The following is a 25,200-nucleotide window of genomic DNA, read 5'->3' on the forward strand; positions in this document are numbered from 1 at the left end:
GACTGCGAATTAAATTTGACGCCCACACAAGTCATGCTGGTATATTCAAAGTCAAATATTAGCGAGAAAAAAAAAGCCAATTACTGGATATAAAGACAGTGTATTTATGGCTTCAAATGATAATAACTATATATTATTTTAATGAAATGTCACAATCCATATGATAGACATAGCAGTTACTCTAACATACAGTCATTACGCAAATGACACTAGAGCATGTCTATTTACAATGAGAATCATTACACAATGACAGATCTTGTCAAGTACCTCGATATTCATGTAGAAATTGTACATTACATTATTTAACATCCCATATCGTAAGTGGATTTTTGCTTTAATGAATCTTACTGTTCTTTTCTCTACTTACTCTATGTACTCTTCTCATTTTGATTCTCTCGAGAGCTAATGTTGAAAAAAATAAAAAATGATTCTAATTTAAGTCTTGGAAAAATCAAGTGCTTCTTCAACCATTTTAATAGGAAAAAAAAGAAAATTACTATAGTTCATTTTTCATGCTGATTCGTTGACTGTGGATGGAAGTTCATGAATTGTGCTTAAATTTAGGATTTTTGTATGTTAAAGAACTTAAAGAATTATTTAAAATTTGGGATGGGAATTGGCATTAACTCCACTGCATTTGCTTATATCTTGGGATTCATTCTTGCATTCATCCACAAACCTTGCTTGTAGATTAATTACTTTCTATCGATTGTTCAGAAGTTCATGTAGTTCAGAAGTTTATGGAATATTTTAATGGACTCAAATGGTACAGCAAAGTTGCTAGGGACGTATGCAGGGATGAGGAAGGCTTTACAGAAATTCTTCAATTTTTTTAAAAAAAAAAAATATTCCAAAATTCCTCTAAATTTTTACAAAATATTTCTGGCTATGCTGGACAAACAGAGATCCAAATGACATGATGACACAAAATGTAAGGATTGTCGTAGCTTCTTAATCGGGATTCAAAACAAATATACCCGAACAGCACAACATGTTCTCTAAGACACCGCTCCTTCACCGTCATTCTAACGACATCTTGACGGTTGATGCCGACTAATTTTTAAGACGTAAAATGTGATTCCCCGCATTGTGCCGATCGAGAAACTGGGTTAGTGTTTGAATCAACAAAAAAATTGCAGCTGTTTATTTTCACAAATCATACATTCGATATAATTTCATCATTATGATACAATAGTTCGATATATTATGTAAAATTCATTCATCATATACGAATTAATTAAGAACAGCCACAACTGTTCATAAACCGTATTTGCGGAAATGTTGAAAATATTTGTAAAATTCATTAAATTCTAATTTAATTACACGAAAAAACACAAAATTCCGACATTCACTTTCTCGATCATTCACAGCAATAATGCGCCTCGATCATCGCTCCCAGATGACCTTACTGGTTAATCGCTTCTCGCATTCGCATTCACATTTCTATCTCATCCATAAAATTACGAATTTCACATGAAATCCGAATTAAGCACTTAACAACATTTGTGACTAATTGTTTGCCTTTTCTTGTCACACAACGGAACCTCTTAAGTCAGCCAATCACGGATGTGATAAGATTAGATGCAATGTGATAAAACTTATCGTAACAATAAGGAATTTAAAATCATAATAATAATAAGATTCCTAGCGGAATAAACAAGGTCACTTACAGTATAATCCAATAATGATGTGCTAATATTACGCAGAACTTGTTCCTTGCTATATCCAACAATAATTTTTTTTTCTACACTATTTTTCTCTTGTTTTATTTAAAAATAAATTTTTTACACACAAAATTTTTTTAATTTTTTTTTTCTTTATTTTTTTATATTTTTAAAATGCACAAAATTTTTATTTTTTTTTTCTCTTTCACAAAATTTCTTTAAACTTTCTTTCTATTTTGGGATTATAATTGGGATTTAATTTCAACACTGGACGATAAGTCACACGATATTTGTATCGGATGCACTCCGAAGACTCTTCACGTCACTTTATCGATACGAAATATTGAAATAAACTTAGCATAATGAATGTTGTAGCTCAACACAAAAAAAATAAATTTTATGATGATTGGCAAGGGGTAGGTGAGTGTGAATGGTAAACAATTGAAATTGGATGTTATGGAATAATGAGTTATGCTGGAGATGGTGTAATTGCTGACATTTTTCTGGGGTTAATTAAAGTAGGTAATCTGAACTTATATTGAATTTTACATACGTTTTGAAATATTCATTATATAAGGATAAATTGACGTAAATATAAAATGTATGACACATCTATGTAATGCCTCCCAATTTTACGCAGAAAAATTCAAAAATATTCTGACCGTTAATTATAATAATCTATGATTTTCAGAATAATTTTGACGGAATTTGTTGTTATTTGATTCAAACATCTTTCCGGAAGGCACAAAAAATAAGGTGTGGAAATGGCTGAATTAACCAGACTTAGGACCAGCATAACTTTTTCAAATGGCTCCAAGCAGATATGATGAAATCCGACTTTAGCGTAAAGTTGTCCTGGATTCGGCCGGCCTGTTCTACATCACGTGTTTTACTAGTCTTTAAGGGCATGCAGTGATCTTAAATGAAGTCTTGCCTTGAGCGGTAAAATGCTTTTTTCGTCTTAAAAATGAGTCAATTCCGTCTGTGTTGTAGCTTTTACAGCCTTTATAGCAAATATACGAAGAATTCTCAGCCATATCGGCTAATTACTCAAATGTTTACGACTGCCCTAGCTCTTTGTTGGTTAAAGATAAATCAACACATTCATCATTTCTCATTCCTTGAATCAAATTCCTATAACAACAAAGCATCAAATTTCGAATAACTTCCAATTCCAGTCATTTATATAACATTTTCTGTCTCGAATTTATTTTTATTTATTGAGCAAAAAGCGGAAAAGCGGTAAAAGCTTTAGAATAATAGAAATAGTAAAATAATTAATAAATCTCATCAACAACAAGTCATATTGTCTACAAGACTTTACAATAGAATATATTAGGACGTATTTTTTCGCAGGCATTCGCTCGTCTCATGTTTGATCGTTTGTCCGATAATTTTAAGCACTTCACTATGTTTCAGTTCATTTATGTTGGATATTTTCTCGCATAGACGGAAATAGAGTGAATTCATAATTTCCTTTATAACAACTTCTGATGGCACATTGACATTTGGATCTAAAGCCTTTGAGACTGGCACATGGTCGGTCTGTATTTCTTTCGTTAAGACATTATCGCGTTGCTTTTTAATAGCATCAAGGGTGGCCTGTAAATCCTGTCCATAGCGTTTCGAAATATTAAGCTGTGAACGTAGCTCCCCCAAGTCGGCCTCCTTCGTTTTCATTTCAATTTCACGCTCTTCAAACATTTCAATGGAATGCTTTAATTTCGTTTCAAGTAACTGTATACGATCATTTCTATCAGCTAAATCTAATGATATGTTTTTATTTTCCTGTTGTAAAGCTTTAATTTGAACTTTTAGTTCATTAATTTCATCAACGGAATGTATGTTGGACGTTATAGTCTTCAGTTTGTCTTCGAGGTCGCGTATTATCGATTTAAGACTCAAATTTTCACGTTTCGTTGCTATTAGTTTCTCTTCGAGTCTAACAATATCCTCCTCGCGAATACTGTCATTATTATTTCTATCATTATGACTACTACCACTAAAACTACTTGCTGTACTAAGCACTTCAAGCTTGTCACATAATTTATCCAATTTGCTATCGAGCTTCGATAAATTAAAGCGTATTTCCGTATTTTGCATCATCATTAAATTTAGGCTTGTGTCGGAAGAAGCGGCGGAAATAATTGAGTTACCAAGGTGACTATTAGTTTTAAATTCTACGGTTTGAGCAATTGAATGGGCTTGTGGTGCGGGCTGCAATTTGGCAACTTGCAATATAGGTGATGAATTTGCATTTGGCTTGCGTGATTGACGCTTTGGGCTACTTTCAGGATCACTACTATCACTAATATCACTACCAGATGCTTTATTACTTGATGGTACTAAACGTTTTCCCATCTTGGCCATACGTGTTAATATATTGGCTTTCATTTGCTTATTCTGTTTATCTTCTGGATCTGTTTCAACTGCTTTATCACATGTTGCTTCTGTGGCGGCAACATCATCATTTTTGGCATTCTCATGACTTTCACTCTCATCGTCCTTGCTACTACCAACAACTACAGTCGAATCATTTGTATTTGATTTGATTGAAACTTCCATCTCATCCCTTTCAATTTCACAACGTTCTTCCAATAATCTAATTGCCTCGTCTCGATCGTTGGGATTCTCAAACAATACAGACCAGAAATTATTGTGTGCATCCAAATATTGAATGAAATTTCCCTTTACATAAATTTTATTTGAAGACCGTAGAACAAGCGATGATAGAAGATCGATTTTTGATTTGTATAATATAATTTTGAGTGATTGGCTTTTATCGCTTATTAATATTGCAAAGCCTAATTTACCGATGACTGTATTTTGATTATTGATGACTTTATACGCTGTTACGAGTTTTGCAAGTAATACTTCCCAGCTTACTTTAGAATTTTCCGAATCCGTAGCTGAACTTCGTTCCTCGTCACCGTCTTCACCGCCATAATGCTTATTATTCTTTTGTCTATATGCAAGAAAACGAAGAAATGGAATAATCCTGAATTAGCCATGAAAAAAGGTCATATGTGGAACGGGAAATTAGGGTAAAAATTGGGTGTAATTTTCTTTAAACTTACGCATCCAAATCGTCATCGTCATTTGCAGCCATCGGATTATTCTTATCACCAAACTCCTCATCATCCTCATCAGAAAAGATCATATAAAAACTAGCCATTGTTAAGCTATATCACTACTTGTTTCCTAATTGTCATTTATTTAATTTTTTCATCACGACTGAAAATTTTCCTTCCGTACTGAAAGAAAATTTTTCTTGTTCTATATTTTCTTTTCTCTTTTTGTAAACAATCGGAGTGATGTTATGCAGTAGTGAGGTATACATTAGGGTTAGTGGATTGATTATTGCTGGAGTTAATTGAATTTTTGGAACGGAATTTCATGCAAATTTGATGAATTTGTGGATTTTTTTGCAATTTTTAAGATCTAGTCATGCAGCTTAACATCCATAACTTCATATAATGCTGTATATCAGCTAAAATATTCCATAATAACGACACCAACCCTAGCAATACTAAGGGGTACGACGATTCAAATTTTACACATCATTTTACACATCAAATATCCGTTGATCTCAAGTACATCAGTATAAAGAAATTAAAATATTAAATTTATCAAGTTTTATAAGTGAATTAAAAGTCAAAACTGAGAAAATCTGGAAGGATTTTGAAAAATTCAACTTAATAGGTAGGTAAATTGGCGAATTTTAAAGAGTTTAAGTGATAATTTTAACAAATTTATCTGTATAGAGCACAAGTTGTACAAATGTTCCCTCTCCTAAATCCTTAAATTGGAATTTCAATAATTTCTCACTTCCTGTAAGGGTTTAAAAATTATTTTTTCTTCTTAATTGCTGAGTTTTGAGGCAAATGGCTGTAATATGTGTTTTAAACTGTATAGTTCATTATATATTCAATTGGCAAGTACTGTGCATGATACATTAAGACTATGGTTTGAAATTTTTTTGTTATATGGATTGATATTCGTCATTCTTTCACTTTTCCTCTAAAATAATATCAAAATCCTCGACATTGTTGCCAATATCAATTTTGGAGTTGTAATTGTATCAATTTTTACCTGTTAATCTCCTTTAATTCCTTTATTTTACGGTATTAGACAAAAATGTATCAATGACAGTGCAATAAGGATGTTACAATTTGATCCAGATGATATTTTCCTTTTCATTCTTAAACCTTTTTTATATCCGAAGTGTGAATTAAATCTCTTTAATATTTATGGACCTTAAATGGCTTAACATCATTTAATCGATCAAAAAACTAGCTTCAGGATTGCGTGACTTTGATTTCATGTCAGAACTAGTTTAACTCCTTACTATGATTCAGTTTAAATCTGGCAACATGCCTGAATCAGCCTCATGTGTAGCTTAACCAATTCGTGCTATTTGGTCCCAATATATCCAACCCAAGACTGCTAATTCTAATCCTAATTTCAATTTCTCATTTTAGTTCAACCCCACCAAAGACAAAATTCTCAAATTCGCAATGATAAATGCCAGCTTCGATGCCATGGATACACCGGGCAAGAAGAGGAAGCGTGAAAATTTTCAAAAATTTGTAAGTTCAACGCCAATAAAGATGAACAACAACAATAACAACAAAGAGAATTTTCATTTTTCTGAATCATGCATGGAAGTGAAATCCATTGCAGAAATCGTAGCTGAACGAAAAGGATCACAACAACCAGCAAACGAATACGAAGTGATTCGAAAGCCACCAAAGAAGAAGAAAAAGGCAGCCGTAGTTGAAGAATGTTGCTTTGTAAATCCAGGATTAGACTTGAAAGTTGATGAAAAAGTCATAAATCCATTTGAGGTTGTACGTGATGATGATACAGAAGCAAAAATACTTGCTATGGGTGTAAGTAATCCAGCACTTGACATTAAAAATGAGCCACAGCCAAAGCCGAATGCAGAAATTTCCACAAATCCATTTGAAGTCAAACGTGACGAGGTTGAGGTACAAAAAAATGTCAGTGGAATTGAAAATTCTGCATTGGATTTAAATAATCCAGTCAGAACAGCACTCGTATTACCATTGCCATTCACACCGACTGTCAATCATCGTATTGATTTTTCAAGCATGCCGGATAATTTAACGCCGAGTTCATTGCTGTCAACTAAGTTGGTATTGGAAAATAATGAGGCTAAAATAACTCCAATTGGGACACCAAAGAAGAATACGACAGCAGCAATTGCTGGACGGTCACTATCAGTGATTAGCGAAGAGGAAATCGATATTGGAGAGGAACTGGATAATTATCAGTTGCAGTTGGAAAATTCAATTAATGAAGCTAAAATTCAGAACAAACAGTATGAATTTGATAATAAAAGTCAAGCTGATCCTGAGGAAGTCAGTCCACAAGTTAACAGTGAAACATTTACCAAAGAAATTTTAAAGACTGTCGATGAAGCTACTAAAAATATTGGATCATTATCAGGATTAAAGGAAAGTGACGTCGATGATGAAAATTATTATAATGATGACATCAATGATGATGTTCAGTTTGAGGAAGTCGATTCATTTGAGGATGTTGGTAAATTAGGTCAATTTAAGCGTGCATATCGAACAGATGCACCAGCACCTGTGGAATTTAAGAAACCAACACTCGACCAACCTATCAAGAAGCCTTCAAAACTCGGCAGTTCCATCCGCAGAAGCATCAGAAAATTAATGCATCCAAATTCAAAGACTGAAAAGAATGAGAATGAAAAGTCATCAGAAAATTCGGAACCAAAGCATGATGGAATATTCCAAACAATTCGACAGAGTCTAAGACGTAAACAGAAACCAAAGGAAGAAGTTGTTGTTAGTCTTGAAACTACCTTGGTCGGTAGACAAGTATTTAAGGAGGCAACTAATATTGAACCAAAGCGTACACTTGAAAAACATACTTTAAAGAGAAATATTGTTAAGACTGTAAAGACTTTCATGGAAAGTGTTGAAGAATTTGATCATTTTTAAGACTTTTTGCTAGAATTTAAGGATTGTTGGAGCAATTTTTACTATTGAGTACTAAATAGTAAGTTGCTGCTCATAACAATCAATATATTGTAAGAAATGATTTTTGAAGGTTTTTGAAGAATTTTGAAATTTGACTCAACGTTGCTTGTATTACCGAGCAGCTTACCATCTTCACTAGGGCACCGCTGTTTCCCAGTAATAAGCTTAAGACAACGTTACCCTGGCGTCAATTTGATGGTAGATTTTGGTTTTAACGTTTAAAATGCGGGTTTGAGGCCGTTCATTTAGTGCGCAACATGAAAATCGACCCATCCATCCGAAGGTCACATCCACATCCCCCTCTTCTTCCAAGTGCATTACTGAATAAGTGAACGACCTCTGTACCACTCGGGTCCTTTTCTAATTTGCTAAATTTTCACAAAATTCACGAACAATTCCTTAAAATTTCAAAATCAAAAGCCTCAAAAATCACCCCATCTACCCCCCAACCCCACCAAATAATTTTTCATAAATTTCACTTAATTTAAGTCATTTTTCATTGTTATTCATCTTTATTATCCTTTAAGTAATTTATTGAAATAATATTTAATTTTAAGACTTTCTAAGATGAATTAATTAAAATTTTATTCACCCATAAAATGACTATGAACCAAATGCCTTATAATATTATCACAAGTACACGACACTAGAGTGAGTTAAATATATTATAAATTCATTTAATTATTTGCTGTTTGTTTTTTATTATAATTTAATTTTTTTATATCCAAAAATATGATTTTTTGTGCTTCTAATAAAGATAGTTAATAAATTAAGATTAAAAATAAAGGAATTTATTATTTTTAAATTTCAGGAAAATTAAGAACAATCTTGTCAGAATTTTACAGATTTGAAGACAAAAGTTGATTTTTAAGGATGAATTTTTAGAGTTAAATTCAATTTCAATTCTAAAAAATTGCAAACTTCTTCAAAATTCCCTCAAAACAATCCCAAAGATCATTAAAATTCAGGTTAAGGAATATAAAATGTTAATGGCTTACAAGCCGTATGCTATTAACATCATTTAGCATAAATAAGTAATTTAAATAATAGTAATGAGATCCTTGCCTCATAACCCTTCCGCGAAGACGATTTTATTACATTTTCAAATTCTTTTTTTTTTTATTTGCTTCTTGCGGACCTGTGGATTATAAAAAATTTATTTTAAACTCTATTTGAATTTCTCATAAAGCAATTGTCATAAATTTGACGATAAACTTCCTTGCAAAAGATATTAAAAGCTATTAAAAACAGATCTTTGAATTTATTTGTGCGTCCCATAGCGATACAAATTTTTTTAATATTTTTTAAATTTTTTAATAATAAAAAATAAGGCGAGTTTTTCGATAATAAATCAGCTACATGCGTAATTGAAAAAAAGTGGGAATTGTTTTTGTCGCGTCCTTTTTATTGTCAGTTGTTGTGAGAATATTCTTAAGGAGCTGAATTGCATAAATTTGATGTTAAAAGCAAGTTAAAAGCGCATTAGGGTAAAAAATATAATTTCTTGCGTTATATAATTTCTTGCGCGAACAAATTCACCAAAAAATAATTTTTTTTCTGACATGAAATTTTCAAATGCTCATACCTCTTTAACGATAAACTCTTCTGACACCAAAATCGGTTAAAAAAATACGAATTTTGTGAATTTTCAGATTCCGTGAGAAAATTATTTTTAGGATGCTCCATTGCTTCAAAAATCGATCATTTATACTGAATATAATTTCTTGCGCAAAAAAATATAATTTCTTGCGCAATTTTGGACAAGTAGGCGATTGATTTTGACGACATAAAACTTAAATTTTCGGACGATTTACCCTTCTTTCTGACGTTGTTTTACTTTCAAACGGTTTGAGGATTCTTCTTGATCAATTTAAAATATTTCTGAGGCTGAAAATGCGAAAAAATTATCACAACAAAATTTTTTTGTGCCAGCCTACTTGTCCAAAATTGCACACTAAAATTTCAAAATTTTGTTTTGGTAATTTTTTTGCGATTTCAACCTCTGAAATATTTTTAAAATAATCTAGAAGCATCCTCAAACCATTTGAAAGCAAAACAACGTAAGAAAGTATGATAAATCATCAGGAAATTGAAATATTGTGTCGTCAAAATCAATCGCCTACTTGTCCAAAATTGCGCAAGAAATTATATTCAATATAAATGATCGATTTTTGAAGCAATGGAGCATCCTAAAAATATTTTTCTTCCGGAATCTGAAAATTCACTGAATTCGTATTTTTTTTAAACATTGTTTGGTAAAATTCATGCTTCCGTTCAAAAGTTATGAGCATTTAAAAATTTCAGCTGCATTTTGCGCAAGAAATTATATTTTTTACCCTATTTAAATTAAATAAATTTTAGAATTTTTTATTTTTTTTATAGTTTTAAATTTTTTTAAATTATTCAAAATTTTTTAATTTTATAATTTTTTTAAATTATCTATTTTTTTCAATTTTCAAATTTCTAAAAATTTTGCTTTTTTTAAAAATTTTTAATTTTTCAAATCTTTAAATTTTCAATTTTAAATGAATCTTTTAAAAAAATTTCAAATTTTTAATTTTTTAAATTTTAAATTTTCGAAGTTTTTTCAAAGACAGACCCAAAACAGCTCAACATAACCCAACATCTACCTCATAAAATCCAGTAACCATCATTATCCCGAATTATGATATCATTCATTGAGGTATATCTCTCAAAATTCCATCTCATTAAAGCGTCTGATTGCAACAACAAACTACCAAACATTAAAATTAAAATCAAACCCTTTTTTTAACCATTCGCGCGTCCTTTTTTGAGTCCTTCAAACCCCTTTCTTATTATTGTCAATAAATATCTTGCCAAACATTGAATGCAATGGCTTTAATGTGAGATATTTATTGTTATTGCATGGTCGCATTTAAGAATGAGTTGATATTAATAAAGTATTGTGCACAATGCGACCCAAAAGGAAAAAAAAAAAATAAAAAAATTCTCGTAGATTTAATTATTATTATAATTTCAACCATCATTAGTGCTTAAACGCGTGAGTGAAAGTCGACTGAAGGTATCGAGAGACGATCATTTGCATTTTAATTTTCATATTCGCTTTGGGAATTTTTAATAAAAATTGAACAATTTTTTATAATTTTAGTTTTCCTGATTTTTCTATCCATTCAAATGAAGTAAAAATAGTGATTTGAATTTATAATTACGTAAATCGGGTGTGCAACTGGATGGAAAATTTAATGAACTGAAATTTTTCGTTAATTTTTTTATTTCTCATAAAAAAAAGTTTCTTATTCATAAAAAATCTGAAATTCAACAGCAACCCAAAAAAATAAAAATTTTTCCCATTCTGGTCACGTCCAAATCATAGAACAATTTTTCACTGGCCACTCAACGAATTTTTAAATAAAACATGAAACATCAACGATAAAAAAAAATGATGAATAAGTCAACAATTCAATCTCATTTGTCAAAAGTTTCCTTTTTCTCTTCTTTACGCATTATCATGTTTAGTGTTGAATTGGAATACGAGATGAGGAATTGGAAAATCTATTTAGATATGCTTTGTGACTTAATGACGTCCAATTGATCTCAATGCGTTTCAAATTTCCTTGAATAAATTTAGATAGGATTTTGTTCTTTTGGAAAAGGGTTTGGATGGGGTGTGAGGGAAAATTGGAAGATTTTTCATGAATTTGTCTCAATTTGTGTTTGAATTAGCAAATATTTAGATAGATTTGGTTTATACTTGCCTAAATTCATCTCAGATTGACTTTAATTTAAGACAACATTGACTAAATTCAGTTAAATTTGCTTCGATTTATTTCAATTTGCCTCAATTCAGCTCAGTATGGCTTCAATTTGCTCCAATTCAGCTTAATCTTCTGCCCAAATTTATCTCAAATTCGTCTCAATGCCGCTCAAATTCGCCTCAATTCAACACAAATTTGCCTCAATTCAGCATAATTCACTTCAATTCAGCACAATTAAACTTCAATCCTGTCCACGCATCTTTCAATCCTCCTTCCAACCCTTCCATACTTTCACCATCGCATCAAATCCCATCAATTTATCAACCAAAACATTTCTGGCCTGTCAAACATGATCTCAGCTCATTAATATTCTATTGGCTCTATCATGTTTAACCCTTTCACTTTCACTTTGCAATCCTTTGTTCACTTGAAAGATGAAAAACAGAGAAATTTCATGAATTATGAAAAGCCAATACACAGGGACCGTAGAATTGGCATCAGAAAGGCCCGTCAATCAAATCAAATAAAACACATAAAAATCATTTTTATCCTGATAAATAAATATTTTATTGGCATCTTGATCGGATATTTTTTCTCGGATTTATTGAGTTAACTAAATAGTTTTTGTAAGGAAGGAATTTATTTGGCAAGTAAGGATGATTTTGGGTTGAGGGCATAAGGCGCATTTTGTTAATTGAAGCGTCAATTTTACTTATTTGTACTTAATGTTAGGCAGTCAATGTGTCATCGCTCCCCATTCTGCACTTAACTGCCTATATCCCCCCAAAAATCGAATACTGCAGCTCATCAAGTCATAAATTCATGATTTCTTGCTTGTTTTCCTTTAATTACATTTTCATTCGTGCCATTCAGCATAAATTCCATAAAAATAATTATCGTTTGCCTTTTCTGTATTTTTATTAAATTAATTTGCCCGAAATTTTTTCCATTAAGACATTCATCGATATGAGAGAATAATTTCCAGATCACATAACACCCTTTTATGTGTGCCTTATTGATATTCTTTTTACTATTTCATCTAAATTATTTGTATCTATCATCGCTAATAGGGGATTGAATGGATTTTATTGTAAACTATCACAAGAGTAAGTAAAAAGGGAAAGGATTTGTCTTATGATGTTTCTGGTTCAATTGTTGCAAATGAATAGAAATCGAAAACGTGCTAGAAATAATTTTATACTTTATGCTGTATTTATTCACAGAAAAACAATTTTTGTCAATAGATTTATGAGTTATTTTATTATTTATGGCATGATATAATTCATCGGAAATGCTATTTTTGCTTATGATTATTTGAGGATATGTTTTGAAAAAATTTACAGTTAAAAATTATGAAATTTAGTTCAATGAATAAATTTTGTGGATAATTTGAATAATTTGAATAAATCAAGCATTAGAATTCATAAAGCAATCCTTCATTTTGAGTCGATGCGTTAGTTTGAGTCAGGACGCTTCGAAGTTAACCCTTAATATGATACGCGCTTTATTTTGAGTCAATGCTTAAGGATGATTCGCATCTTTGCTTTTATTAACTGCTGAAAATGATGCAACACTTTATTTTGAGGCAATGCTCTAAATGAAGCAACGCTTTGTACTGAGACAATGCTATAGATGAAGCAACGCTTTGTTCTGATGTAATGCTAAAGATAATGCGACGCTCCATTTTGAGTCAATCGCAAAAATGATGCAACGCTTTGTTTTGAGTCAATGCTGAAGATGAAGCAATGCTAAGTTTTTGGTCGATATAAATGAAAAGCGATGCTTTGTTTTGATTCAATGCTGTTTTAAAATGAAATTTCTTTCTTTAAAATTCCACAAAACAAAATTTCTATGCCAATAAGTCACTAAAGTGTGCAAAAAATTCCATCATAATTTAAATGCCATTTCCACCCTAATGACATCAACAACAACAACATATAACAATGCTCAAGAGCAAAAAAACAGAAAAAAAAATTGCAAACCTAGTAAAACTTCCTTTTATGCAAATGCAAATCCATTAAACATAAAGCCTCATAAACCATAAACACTCATTTACTCATCCATGTTTGGAATTATAATCGATTAAATATTAATGGATGTTAGTGACAATAAAAGTGTTCAATTCTCACTTGAGAATGTATATTTTTTCAATTCATAAAAAAGAAGGGTGTGAACATAAAAATCTAATAAATTTTTAGCAGAGAATGAACATTAAAAATAATTTTGGTGCTGTAAATAAATTTGAATCATGTGTTGAATACATGGCTTGAAACTATCGAGAAAAAACTTTTCATTGCATCGGCAATATTTTGTATCCGTATCTGCAGGGGTTGTAAAAATGGATTTTACTTTCGCTAGTTTGCAACATACTCATAAGTGAATTATGATGATTGCTGTATATTATTTATGATTATTTCTTTTGTAAATTAAATATAAGCACGTGCATAATGGATGCGTGCTTGACTGAGATTCACTTTTTTTTGTGGAACAAGAGACACACGAGATAGTGAAGATTCACCGAATATTTACTCGACCATTTGACAAGAGGTTTGGGTTGACGCTGCTGTTTGACTCGTAAAAAATTCAATTTGGCAATAAATCTCTTTTGAGGTGCCCTTTACAAATGCAATTGGTCGGGCTGTAATTAAGAATTATGAGTGGAATATGGGAAAGTTTGTTGTAACGGATTCTGTGGATTTTTAGTAGATGGTGGTGCTGTGGAACTAACTGAATTTTATGCTAGACTAGTCAATTTACAGGAAATCAATCTGATTGATCCTCTCAAAGCTGAGACATGAATGCAAAGTTGATAATAAATTATTGAACTGATTCACAGTCTTAGCTTAAGCTCTCAATTGAAGCATCATGATTCATGATGCATGGCAGCCATTAGATGACCCCAAAGCTCACAATCAACTCGATTTCATCTAATACTAGTCAAGTTCAATCTCTGGATGTATGAAGAAGCAAAATCCTAATTAAACTGACCAAAATGCTCAAAAATGACTGAATTGTCTCACAGAATTAATGGCTGAATTGCTCACTTACTTACAATTACTTACTTAGTTTGCTGATCTGCCAGATCAGCCGTGATCGATGACTTTCCTTATATGACACCTCAAGCTGGCTCTTCAACCGATTATCACTTAGTAGTTCCTATTCCTCAAGCAATTGACCAAAAAAAATCCTCATAATTTCAATTAAAACAAGCGTATTTCGTCAACTTGACCAATAATAACAACAATCATTGCTCAAAGACCATAATCACTCATGTTTACACATTTTTTATTATGTTTTATTCACAGCCCTACCCGAATGGCACGATTGCATGCTATATTGACATTTACTTGCTTCAATATATATATATTTTTTTATTAATTTATGGCTTGTAGTGGTGAAAAAGAGGCTCTTGTAAGGAATTTGTTCGGAATTTTGGGAATGGTTGGTGGTTGGAAGTAGGTTTGAGTAATTTGGATAAGGTTTGGGTCGGGTTTGATTAGATTTTGGTTAAAGTCGATGTGTTGATGTCTAATGATTCAGGAATGGCCATTCGTAGTTAAATTTTGACCAACTAAGTCATTCTGACTCATGTTTTAGACCTTATAAGCAAGAATGTAGCTACAGTCACCAATAACCCTTCCGTAGACTCAAAAATTTAAGAATCACTGAAGCTTCATCCAAAGGGATCCCAAATAACACTAAAATAACGGCAAAGGATGAGTAGCCGAACTAGCATTATCATTCGTTGTAAAATTGCCATTAAATAATTTTTTATGGACATTTATGACTACTTTTACCGCTACACATTTATACGATTTTCGTAATTCTCGTTAAAAACCATTTTTTGGGTTAAAAAATTTATGAGCATTGAGTGAAATGCGAAGCAATTTTGACGATTAGCATGTGTGGTTGATGGGCAATTATAAGTAGATGTGTATATGCATGCAATAGAATTTCTGAGGGCAGTTGTGAGCGGAAAAGGATTGTTCCACATGTGCTTGTTATTATAGCCGCTAGTAAATTGAAAAGTGCCATTTAACGACTATTGTATTTATGTATTAAATGCAGGAGAAATCTCATTCTAATTTCCCTAATTTTATATTCACAAAAAATGAATGTTTTTATATATAAAATAAGGCAAAGTCAATTTAATTTATCACGCGTTGTTATTTCCATTATTGCCTGCGCTTTTGAATGCTCAACATCCACAATGCCGCGATTTGGAAATAAATAAAATAAAATAATAAAATATAAAAAAAAAAACTTGTATTTGATATGAAGATAATTTATGTGAAATGCTGTCTTTTTTTTGTTGGAATGGATTAACTTTGGGTCCATAAACTGGCAGTGTGTCCTTAAAATATTAAAAAATTCGTATTTCAAATTTTAAAAATAATAAAATTCAAATCTTAAAAAATTTAAAATTCAAAAATTTAATTGTTTTTGAAATTTTAAAAATTTTCAAAAAACTCAAATTTAAATTTTTAAATTTTTAAATTTTTTTAATTTTTAATTTTTGAAAATTAAAAAATTTAAAAATTCGAAAAAAATAAAATTTTTAAGTTTTTTACTATTGTAAAATTAATTATTTTTGAAATGCGCTTTAAAATTTTAAATTTAATAATTCAAACTTTCTACATTTTTAAATTTTCAAAACATTCACTTCGTTTTTTCAGTTACTTTCTGCCTTTCAATTTCAATGGATATAGGTTTTCACGCTTATTTTGTTCTCGTTATCGCACATACATTGTACAACAACAAGTATGAGGGATGATTTCTAACAACAAAACCAATTTGTTAGAATTTTGTGCGCGCTTCGCTGTTGCATTTGGAATTAAATATTTTGTATAAAATGCGGCACCTGCATAAATTTTAATATTTTTTGATGTTTATTATCTATTGGTATTTTGTAATTCTGTAATGACTACAAATATGTTTTAATTCTCTTGATAATATTTTTTTTTTTTATAAAATATTTTGTATTTGGTGATTTATTGAGTTTTTATGTAGATTCGAAATAGAATTTTATATTAAATTTTTGAGAAATATTATTTTTGGAAATTAATAAAATATTTTTGAGAGAATTTTGTATCATATTGGAATTGAATTTAACATCTGTGGATAATTTTGGACAAATTTAAAACTTTTTTTTAAAAATTTGATTTTTTTTTCAAATTTAAAAATTTAAAAAATTTGAAAAAATTAAAAAGTTCAAACAATTTAAAAAATCTAAAAATTTTTAAATTTTTTTATGATTTTAAAAATTTAAATAAATTTCAAATTCATTCCAGTATTCTAATTAATTCATTGCATAACCTTACAGTCATAAAACTTTTTATAGCCATCAACTTAACATTCTAAAGATCACAAAACGAAACGAATTCAAAGCTAGGAACTAAATTTCTCTCGCTCGTAAAAAACTTTACTTCTGTTTTTACGCAAAATAATATTTTTATAGTTCTTCTTTCTCCTTCAATTCCTTTAAAGACAGTAAGTACACATTGTTGAAAATTCTCAGTTGCTGAAGCCATAAAAATACAGAACAAAGTCATAAAATCCACGCGATAACGAAGCACAGCGAATTTCATGAAATGCGTTTTAAAGTGAGTGTTTATTATTTATTGTTTAATAAAATCAACGACTTTTTAAAGAATAGATGGAATCCCTTCCTGGATGTACTGCATTTTCCCATGTTTATTTAGATTGTTATCTGTATTTGAAGTGAATGAACTGAGGCTGGGTGGGTTAGATTGTTGAAAAAATTATTAAAATTTAAAAAAATTTTAAAAGAGTCTGTTAAATATTAAATTTGAATTATTTTTAAAATTCCATAAAATCTCAAACTTAAAATTAGTTCATGATTTTAAATTTTGAAGTTAAATTTAAATTCAATTTCATTTTAATTTGCAAATTTCATTTATTTAAATTTTTAAAATTTAAATTTCATTTAATTTTAATTTTTAAAAATTTTGACCAAATAACAATTTTTTTGAATTTTTGAAATAATTTTTTTCAAATTTCATGCAAAACTTAAAATTTCTAAAATCCAAACTAAATTCAAAATCCACTTCATAACCTCAAATAATCCTTTAACATGACTCAAGCCACGCTTAACCTCTCAAATAATATTTCCCGTCATTATCAACCGTATATTTTAATATTTTATTTATTGACGCTACTGCCGATTTCATAATGATAATTGTAATCTCTTGAGGGTAGACAGTCGATTCTGAATGTGTTGATACAATAAATAAAACATAAAAAAAGTTGAAAGTAAATTTAAATTACTTTTATGAATACATAATTCATTGACAGATCATCCAAAACAACAACAACAGCAACAGCATCGGCAATGCAGCATTTTTTATTTAACTGCCGATGTTGCTCTTGAGCATGAAGGGTGGGAAATGGAAATTTTTGTCTTTTCAGGCAAAATAATAAAAATTTGTATGAACACACAAGATAAATGTTATTGCGAAAAAAAGCGTGCATTACGGCAATATTTTCCTATCATTAACGAGGCACATAAAAAAAAATCCCCGCAAATTTGCGATGTCGATGAAAAAAAATTTTAAGTTAAAATTGATTGCAGCATAAATTCATATAAATTACTCTTTTAATGAAAATTACTTCGCAATCCATTCAGTTAAAAAAAAATTAAAATTTCCTCAACGGAAATATCAATGCGACATTTTATGGCACTGAACTTTTGAGAACAAGAAATAGAAATTTATGTTGTTAAGCATATGAGCATATCAATGCGTAAACATAAGCATCGATGATGTTCACTGATAGAGAAAGAAAGGGTGAAGAAATGTGAAAACCATGGAAATTTTACAATAAATAACGCTATTTTAGTGAAAAAGGAACTGATATTGCGTCCTGTTATTGAGATTTGATTGAGGATGAACACTTTTTGTTTTGACTCTTGTTTGTCTTGCTGTCAGAAGAGCTTTGAATTGCTCAGATTGGCTTCAAATTGCTCAAATTGGCTTTAAAATGCTCAGATTGGCTTTAAATTGCTCAGATTCGCTTCAAATTGCTCAGATTGGCTTCAAATTGCTCAGATTTGCTTCAATTTGCTCAGATTTGCTTCAAATTGCTCAGATCTGCTTCAAATTGCTCAGATTTGCTTCAAATTGCTCAGATTTGCTTCAAATTGCTCAGATTTGCTTCAATTTGCTCAGATTGGCTTCAAATTGCTCAGATTTGCTTCAAGTTGCTCAGATTGGCTTCAAATTGCTCAAATTTGCTTATGAAATGCGCCTATTTCCTTTAAACTCTCAAAACTCAAAACTCAACTTCCGACCCATCTTCATTACAATCCCATCTCATATCTCTTTAACATTTTACAATTTCCAAATGATTCCGATATAAATTCCACTTCAATGATTTTTATGATCACATCTAAGCATCATAAATGGTAATATGAGTAGTAGAAATTGATATTATATGTATGTCTCTTTTGTAAAATTTTAGGTAATCAAAAAGGAAGGAAGAAAGCGAATAAAAATGTTTTTTGTATCTATTTTGTGCTTAAAAAAATGTAATAAAAATCACCAATGCGAAATTTTATTTTTTTAAGGACTTTATTATGTGAAAAGATGTTTTTAGATGAGATATGGATAGGGGTTGTAGGGGTGCAACATGACCTAATAAAAGAATAGAAATTTTTCCAACTTTTTACAATTTTTTTAAAATTTGTTCACAAATTTTCAACTAAAAACTACTTTTTATTGACCTAATAATCCATTATGTCTCGTCACGCTCCATGTACAAACATTTGCTTCCAAAAGCACCACAAAAATCGACCCTTTCATCGACAAGTCTCAACAATCACTTTACTACTTACCGCATCTTGTCATATTTCCTTTAAAAATATTGAAAACAAATTTATATGGATTGAATTTTTCGATTGATGAAAATTTTCGTTCTTTCAAGTCAGTAAGAATGTCTTGAATGACTTGAGTAAGGAGGATGGAGGGGGATATCATCGAGGGACATAAAATTGTAATGATATGCGACCATAAAACCAGAAAGATAGAAATTTATATTCATCAATTATTCCACAATTATGAAACTGTGACGATAGATGTCCTTAGAATAGTTTCAATCTTAGTTCCAATATGATTTTTGGGTATTCTCAAAATATTTTTTCAATTTAAAATTAATGAAGAATTCAAAATTTTGAAGAATTTTAAAAATTGCCAAAATCTTTCTGACAAAATCACCGCAATCTACAAAACATCAAATGCCATTTGTCTGTCTACTGTTGCTACACATTTCAGTAGTTCCCTTCCATCTCCTTATTCCTTTTTATGAATTAAATTTTCCCAGTCTTTGCTCATTCTTGCTCATCAAAATGTCATAACTTTTAGCATTTTATGATATGCCACAATGACAAAAATGATGATGATGATCCAATAAAAAGGAATGAAAAGAATATAATAATAATTTTTATATATATTTCCTAATATATAACTTATTACTATTGTTAATACAGCCACTGTTGTATTTATATTAGTTGTGCGTATGTCATGATAATGAAATTTATTTTATTTGATTTTGTTGAGATTTCCAGGCAAAGTTTTTATGACTTTTTATGGATACTTATGAATTATAGTTGTGGATGGGAAATTGAAATTCAAATTAGGGGTGGGATTGGTGAGAATCTGAGGATTTTTTGTGAACTTACAACTGAGCAACCTGACCCCCCCCCCCCCTCTCCTTATCCCAATAGAATACTTCATTAATTGCTCAAAATTCTCACATATCATCTCTATAATTGGATATTTGCATCCCATCATCAAAATCCTCATAATCATCCTCATCACACCTCCTTGTTTGCCATCATCATCCCTTATTTCATCGTCATCATTATATTCCCTATATGCATCACATCTATTTATTTTTTCCTAACATGTCATTAAATCTCAATCTCAAATCTCTAAGAAAAGTGTAATCGATCATTTAATTCCAATTTTCACATGTTAAACAACAACTTTTTCTTTCAGATTGAGTTAAAGTTTATTGCACCATCATTTTCTATATCAATGTGTCAAGTCATGTCACGAGTTTAAGTGGAAAGAAGAATTGAGAAACTATTGTGATATAGCAAGTGAATGAATGAAGGAGGAAAAAAGTCAGTTCCCATGAGATTATCCTCATGTCTTACTGATGATGTATGCTCTCGTTTTTTTTAGAGCAGCAAAATTGTTTAACATTCATGTGATGAATGAAGGAACTGGAATGATGGAAACAAAAATCAAATATTTCACTAGATTTACATGTTATGCAATAAAAAACAGTTTTATTAAGGATTTATTAGGAATTGTTATGGAACTATGAAAGAACTCTGAAGTAAGTGACTCAAAATCTGACATATCAGGGTCTTATACAAGGATAACAGCTATTATGCCTCCAATAGCCACCCAAATACGCATCTAGGGGAGATGACAGATTAGGCCACGACTAGTATGCCTCTAGCCTGAGCTGTGACCAACTCGACTTAACTCGACTCCATCAAATATTCAAATCAAAACAACGAAAATGTAAACACATTAACTGTTCTAATTCTAGACATTCTACATGAATTCTGATAAGAACTTATCAGCATACAACCACATTTGCATTTGATAGTATGCTCAACATGCTGAATATCACTCATTAGTTGTGATATAAACACAAAGCAGTAAACAGTGATGAAATTTTTCGTATTTTTATTTCTTACAATTTCTTCTGGATCAGCAATAATCTTTCATTGCTCATACTCATTTAATGACTTTGTACTAATTGGTAAGGAATATACATGCTGGGCAACAATATCAAATATAACTGAAAGTACTGTCTTAATTGATGTTGTTGGAACTCACTTGCCGGACAAAGACAATTCTGATGTCTTTACACTGGAAATTCAAAATGCGACGCAGCTTACCTTCATCCCGCAAGGAATTGAAATATTTTTCCCTAATTTATGGGCATTAATAATTGGCAATCACAGCATTGTGGAACTGGAAGGCGATGAGCTTCGAAATTACAACGATTTGAAACTTTTTGGACTAATCAATGGAAAACTTGAGAAGATTTCAGGCGACCTTTTTGATCCAACACCTCACATGACACATTTGTGGCTGACCAAAAATAAGATCAAGAACATGAGTGAAAGTTTCATAAATTATTCCGAAAATTTAATGTTTGCCGACTTCACTGACAATGCATGCATCAGCATGCAAGCCACAAACCAATTTGAAATGGAAGATTTGGTTGAAAATTTACGTATGAACTGTACTGAGGGATCAAGTGATGTTGCTGCTGCACCGGCAGTTGTCGTTGAGGCACTGATTGAGGAAACAAGTGACAAAAAGTGTGAAAAAGGAAGTGAAATTGAAAGAATTTGTAGATTAGAGAAGGAAAATGAGATTTTGAATGAGAAAATTAAGGAACTTAAGGTTGAATTTGAGAATTTGAAGAATAATTTTGGAAATACTGATAATAATGAGGTTTTGAATAAAGATGAATTTGTTGAAGAATCTTAAATTATTGAGGATGTTTTGATATTTTGAAAAAGTTAGTTCCAGTTAAAGTAAAATGAGTTATTCGGTCAAGACTGCAGTTGATAAGTTGTGTTGATAGAGACAGTGTAGCGCTTCGTATTGCCAATTGGCAAAGGGCAGTCACAAAAGGTCCAGTTGTAGCCGTCAAATGGAGAACGTCCATGTATCACAGCTGACCTGTAGATGCATAGGTATGTACTGTAGTTTTTGGCTGTACTTTATAGCTCGCTCAAGGCTGCAAGCCTCCAATTTTGGACAAACCCCACTTTAAAGTCAACAGATGCACTTTAAACTCAATTTAATTTTAGATCATCAATTCCCCCCAAAAACAGACAGCCGCGACAGAAAACAAAAAAAAAAGAAGAAAATATTTTTTCAGCATAAAAAAATACACAAACAAGCGTCACGCATGCAACTGATGAAGCATCATGATATGATTTAATTTACGATAATAAGCATCAGCATCAACATCAATATCACATCTAATAAACGTGCAATATATTCGCAAAAAAAAATCATCTATTGTGTGCCGAAAGGGGTTGTCTTGTTTTCATTTTTTCACCAACTGACTTATTTTCTATTTTGATTACATGCCAGTCTCTCGTGTGTGTTTACATTCCTATCATCATCGGATTTTTTTTTCGACAGTAGCTCTAAAAAAATTCAATTCTGAACAGCCAAATTGTGTTTTGATATATCGAGAAAATAAAATTTTCTGATGTAAATGTAATGAAATAAAAATAGCGTTTTATGGAAATCTGAAATTGCTGAAAATTTGCCTTTTTTTTGTGTAAGGAAAATGTACGCATGGATTTTATTGAATTGGACGAATTATAGCTGCAGATTTTGAATATATTTAGTGCATTTTGTCATGGTTTATTAAATTTTTTATGTCGATTCAGAAGCTGGCAATAGCTGGACAAATGCCAGCATCACGTTCTACTCACATACATCACTGGATGTACAAATCAATTGTGAATCATTGATTGACCTGCTATGCGCCGAATGTTGACCTGACCTTATCATTGACTAATCCCTTGAAAATTAGCAATTTTAAATTCAGCTAGGCCAATCTTAAGCTTGCGTACTTAGTATGTGGCGGTCATGTTGAGAGGTGTCAGTCTCTTACCCAGCCGACCCCTTCTTTTCCTGAATATGACCCTGTACCTGGTAAATGAATAGTTTACTTTCACACACTTTACCGATCTGATTCCAGATTTTATCGCATTTATTGCTATACTGTCTAGTTGATGGAGCTTCCACGCATATTCTTATAGCATGCTGACCTAATCAAAATATGCGCTTTAGTTCCTCCCAACCCAAAAAATTCCCAATCTTCCTCTCAATTCTCATGCAAAAAAATGATGTTAGTGAATGAAAATTTTAAATTTTATTTGCATACGATAGCTTGTTACTTCCGCTTAAAGATCAAAACATATTCCACATATGCACACACATGTTTTGCAATACAAAAGAGTTCCATTAGTGATTTTATTTTTTTTATATGCTGTGTAATTTTGGTGGATTTTTATATTTTGCTGATTTTTATGCATTACTGATTTGAATGAAAGAAGTTTTCTGTTTTCAGCATCAACAAACTAGGCAAAAAGTTATTTTCCGCTTTTGTAATTTCATCAATAAATGAAGAAAATTGGTAGGAATTTGTAAGTCCTTTGATGATGGATATTGTGTTGTCATTAGAAATTGCGGGTCTTTTTAATATTGTAAATTGGCTTTTTTATGTTGGAAAGTCAAGGGGTTTCGGAAGTTCCGAATAAAATCATGAATTATTCAGTAATACCTTTAACTCCATCAAAAGCCTGAACAGAACTTCATCATCACATCGACATGATTGCATCAATAATCGCCTTCAATTGCAATTCACCATAAGTACACTAGTTCATCTCATACATGCAAATGTAATCACCTTTAACAGATCATTTGAAGCATCATCCTCATATGTAAATCAATATAGAACAAGTACAATGCAAATTATATTCATTTAACATCGTCAGATGAACCCTTACGTCAGCATTTCATTAAATATAATGAGTTCTTCAATTCTTCTCTCCCAATCCACAATTTTCAAGCAAATAAATATAAAGTAAATATGCATAAAAAACATTCGCATGATATGTAATGAATATTCAAATGAAATACAACTCAAGTATGTTTTATATTTTAAGACGATGATACTACATTTAAATACATGCGAATGATGAACAAGCATAAAAGAATGAAGGAAAAAAGTTCAGGAAGAGTCATGTACATTAGAAAAGTGAATTGAACTTTAACCTCGCTTAAATCTTTAATGATGAAGTATTTAGAATGTTAGATTTAGGGGTTTAAATTCTGGGAATTGGAATGTGCTGCATCCTGGGATGGAAGGTTGGCCTGTGGAAGCTCCATAGATTGAGATTTTCAAATATGATTTTTCAGATGACGCTTGGGTGACTTAAGAATTTTTGGAAGGTTTATAGAGACAGTATTGCATTGGTATTGAAAATTGGCAAGCATAAACCAGCAATAGAGCCAGTTTTAGACAACTTCTATGAGAAATCATGGATAACAATTAAGTAAGAATCCTGGGATTGTCTAGTTCTAACGTATTTTTATCCATTTGGGTCTACAGCGCTTAGATAGCTCTTTAAAACTCTAGTTTTCCAAAATAATGCAAAACCTCTACTCCTTAAACAGTACTCATAATGTACATCCAAACCATCTACATCACAATACAGTTCACTAACAAGAAGAACGAACAAGAAAATCGTTCAATAATTCAGCAACATTTAAAAAACTGTCACACATATTCATGAAATTTTAAACATTTTAAAAAGGTAAAGAGTTTAAAAAGCATCAACTGTATCAAGGGAATTAAATTTTTTAATGGATTTCAAGATAGTTAAATACATAAATTATAAGTACAAGCTCACATATGCGATTTGTATGTGAAAAAAATAAAAATCTTGAAAATCATTGTCGGATTAATTCTTATTTCCATTAGTACGGAAAAATTGCAAAGTCTTCAAACTATTTTTACAGTCACAAAAAAGAATCGTACACAATAAGCAGTGATGAGGGTGCAAATAAGTTATTTTCCACATATCGTGACAGGATGTGTTGGAAAGGGAACGAAAAAAAAATTATTCTGCGTATCATTCCGCATTAACTTTTTCTCCTTGAGAATGTCAATCTTTCGAGGAGGTTTTTC

General features: G+C 31.0%; 3 protein-coding genes across 4 annotated transcripts in view; 1 reads left to right on the forward strand and 2 right to left on the reverse strand.

Moving 5' to 3' along the window:
• LOC139097742 (E3 ubiquitin-protein ligase RNF19A-like) overlaps positions 1-2,053 on the reverse strand; it is a 61,233-nt gene extending 59,180 nt beyond the window's left edge. Inside the window, exon 1 of the mRNA XM_070649692.1 lies at positions 1,671-2,053. The gene's annotated coding sequence lies outside the window, so the exon portion shown is untranslated. The remainder of the gene's footprint in view (positions 1-1,670) is intronic.
• A 792-nt stretch (positions 2,054-2,845) lies between these two features.
• On the reverse strand, positions 2,846-4,981 carry LOC139097748 (putative leucine-rich repeat-containing protein DDB_G0290503). Of its 2 annotated transcripts, none has more exons than XM_070649702.1 (2): positions 4,742-4,981; positions 2,846-4,629 (listed from the first exon to the last, which is right to left on the reverse strand). In XM_070649702.1, the coding sequence occupies exons 1-2, from the start codon at positions 4,837-4,839 to the stop codon at positions 3,000-3,002; spliced, it is 1,728 nt and encodes a 575-aa protein (XP_070505803.1). In that variant the 5' UTR covers positions 4,840-4,981; the 3' UTR covers positions 2,846-2,999. The 2 variants fall into 2 exon arrangements, with proteins under 2 accessions (XP_070505803.1, XP_070505802.1); XM_070649701.1 differs by having other exon boundaries at positions 2,846-4,662.
• A 262-nt stretch (positions 4,982-5,243) lies between these two features.
• pon (partner of numb) lies at positions 5,244-8,340 on the forward strand. Its single transcript, XM_070649740.1, has 2 exons — positions 5,244-5,366; positions 6,146-8,340. Exon 2 carries the CDS (start codon positions 6,182-6,184, stop codon positions 7,658-7,660), a length of 1,479 nt encoding a protein of 492 aa, XP_070505841.1. The 5' UTR covers positions 5,244-5,366; positions 6,146-6,181; the 3' UTR covers positions 7,661-8,340.
• Positions 8,341-25,200: the final 16,860 nt, after the last annotated feature.

Source organism: Chironomus tepperi, unplaced genomic scaffold, assembly GCF_022539635.2.
Source record: "Chironomus tepperi strain 1889 unplaced genomic scaffold, CSIRO-AGI_Ctep_v1 contig_430, whole genome shotgun sequence".
Taxonomy (NCBI): domain Eukaryota; kingdom Metazoa; phylum Arthropoda; class Insecta; order Diptera; family Chironomidae; genus Chironomus; species Chironomus tepperi.

Coding starts and splice junctions, on each gene's coding strand:
- LOC139097748 (XM_070649701.1), bottom strand. CDS start 4,839: ATGGCTAGTTTTTATATGATCTTTTCTGATGAGGATGATGAGGAGTTT. Junction 4,663..4,741: donor GACGATGACGATTTGGATGC/GTAAGTTTAAAG, acceptor TGGCTAATTCAG/GATTATTCCATTTCTTCGTT.
- pon (XM_070649740.1), top strand. CDS start 6,182: ATGATAAATGCCAGCTTCGATGCCATGGATACACCGGGCAAGAAGAGG.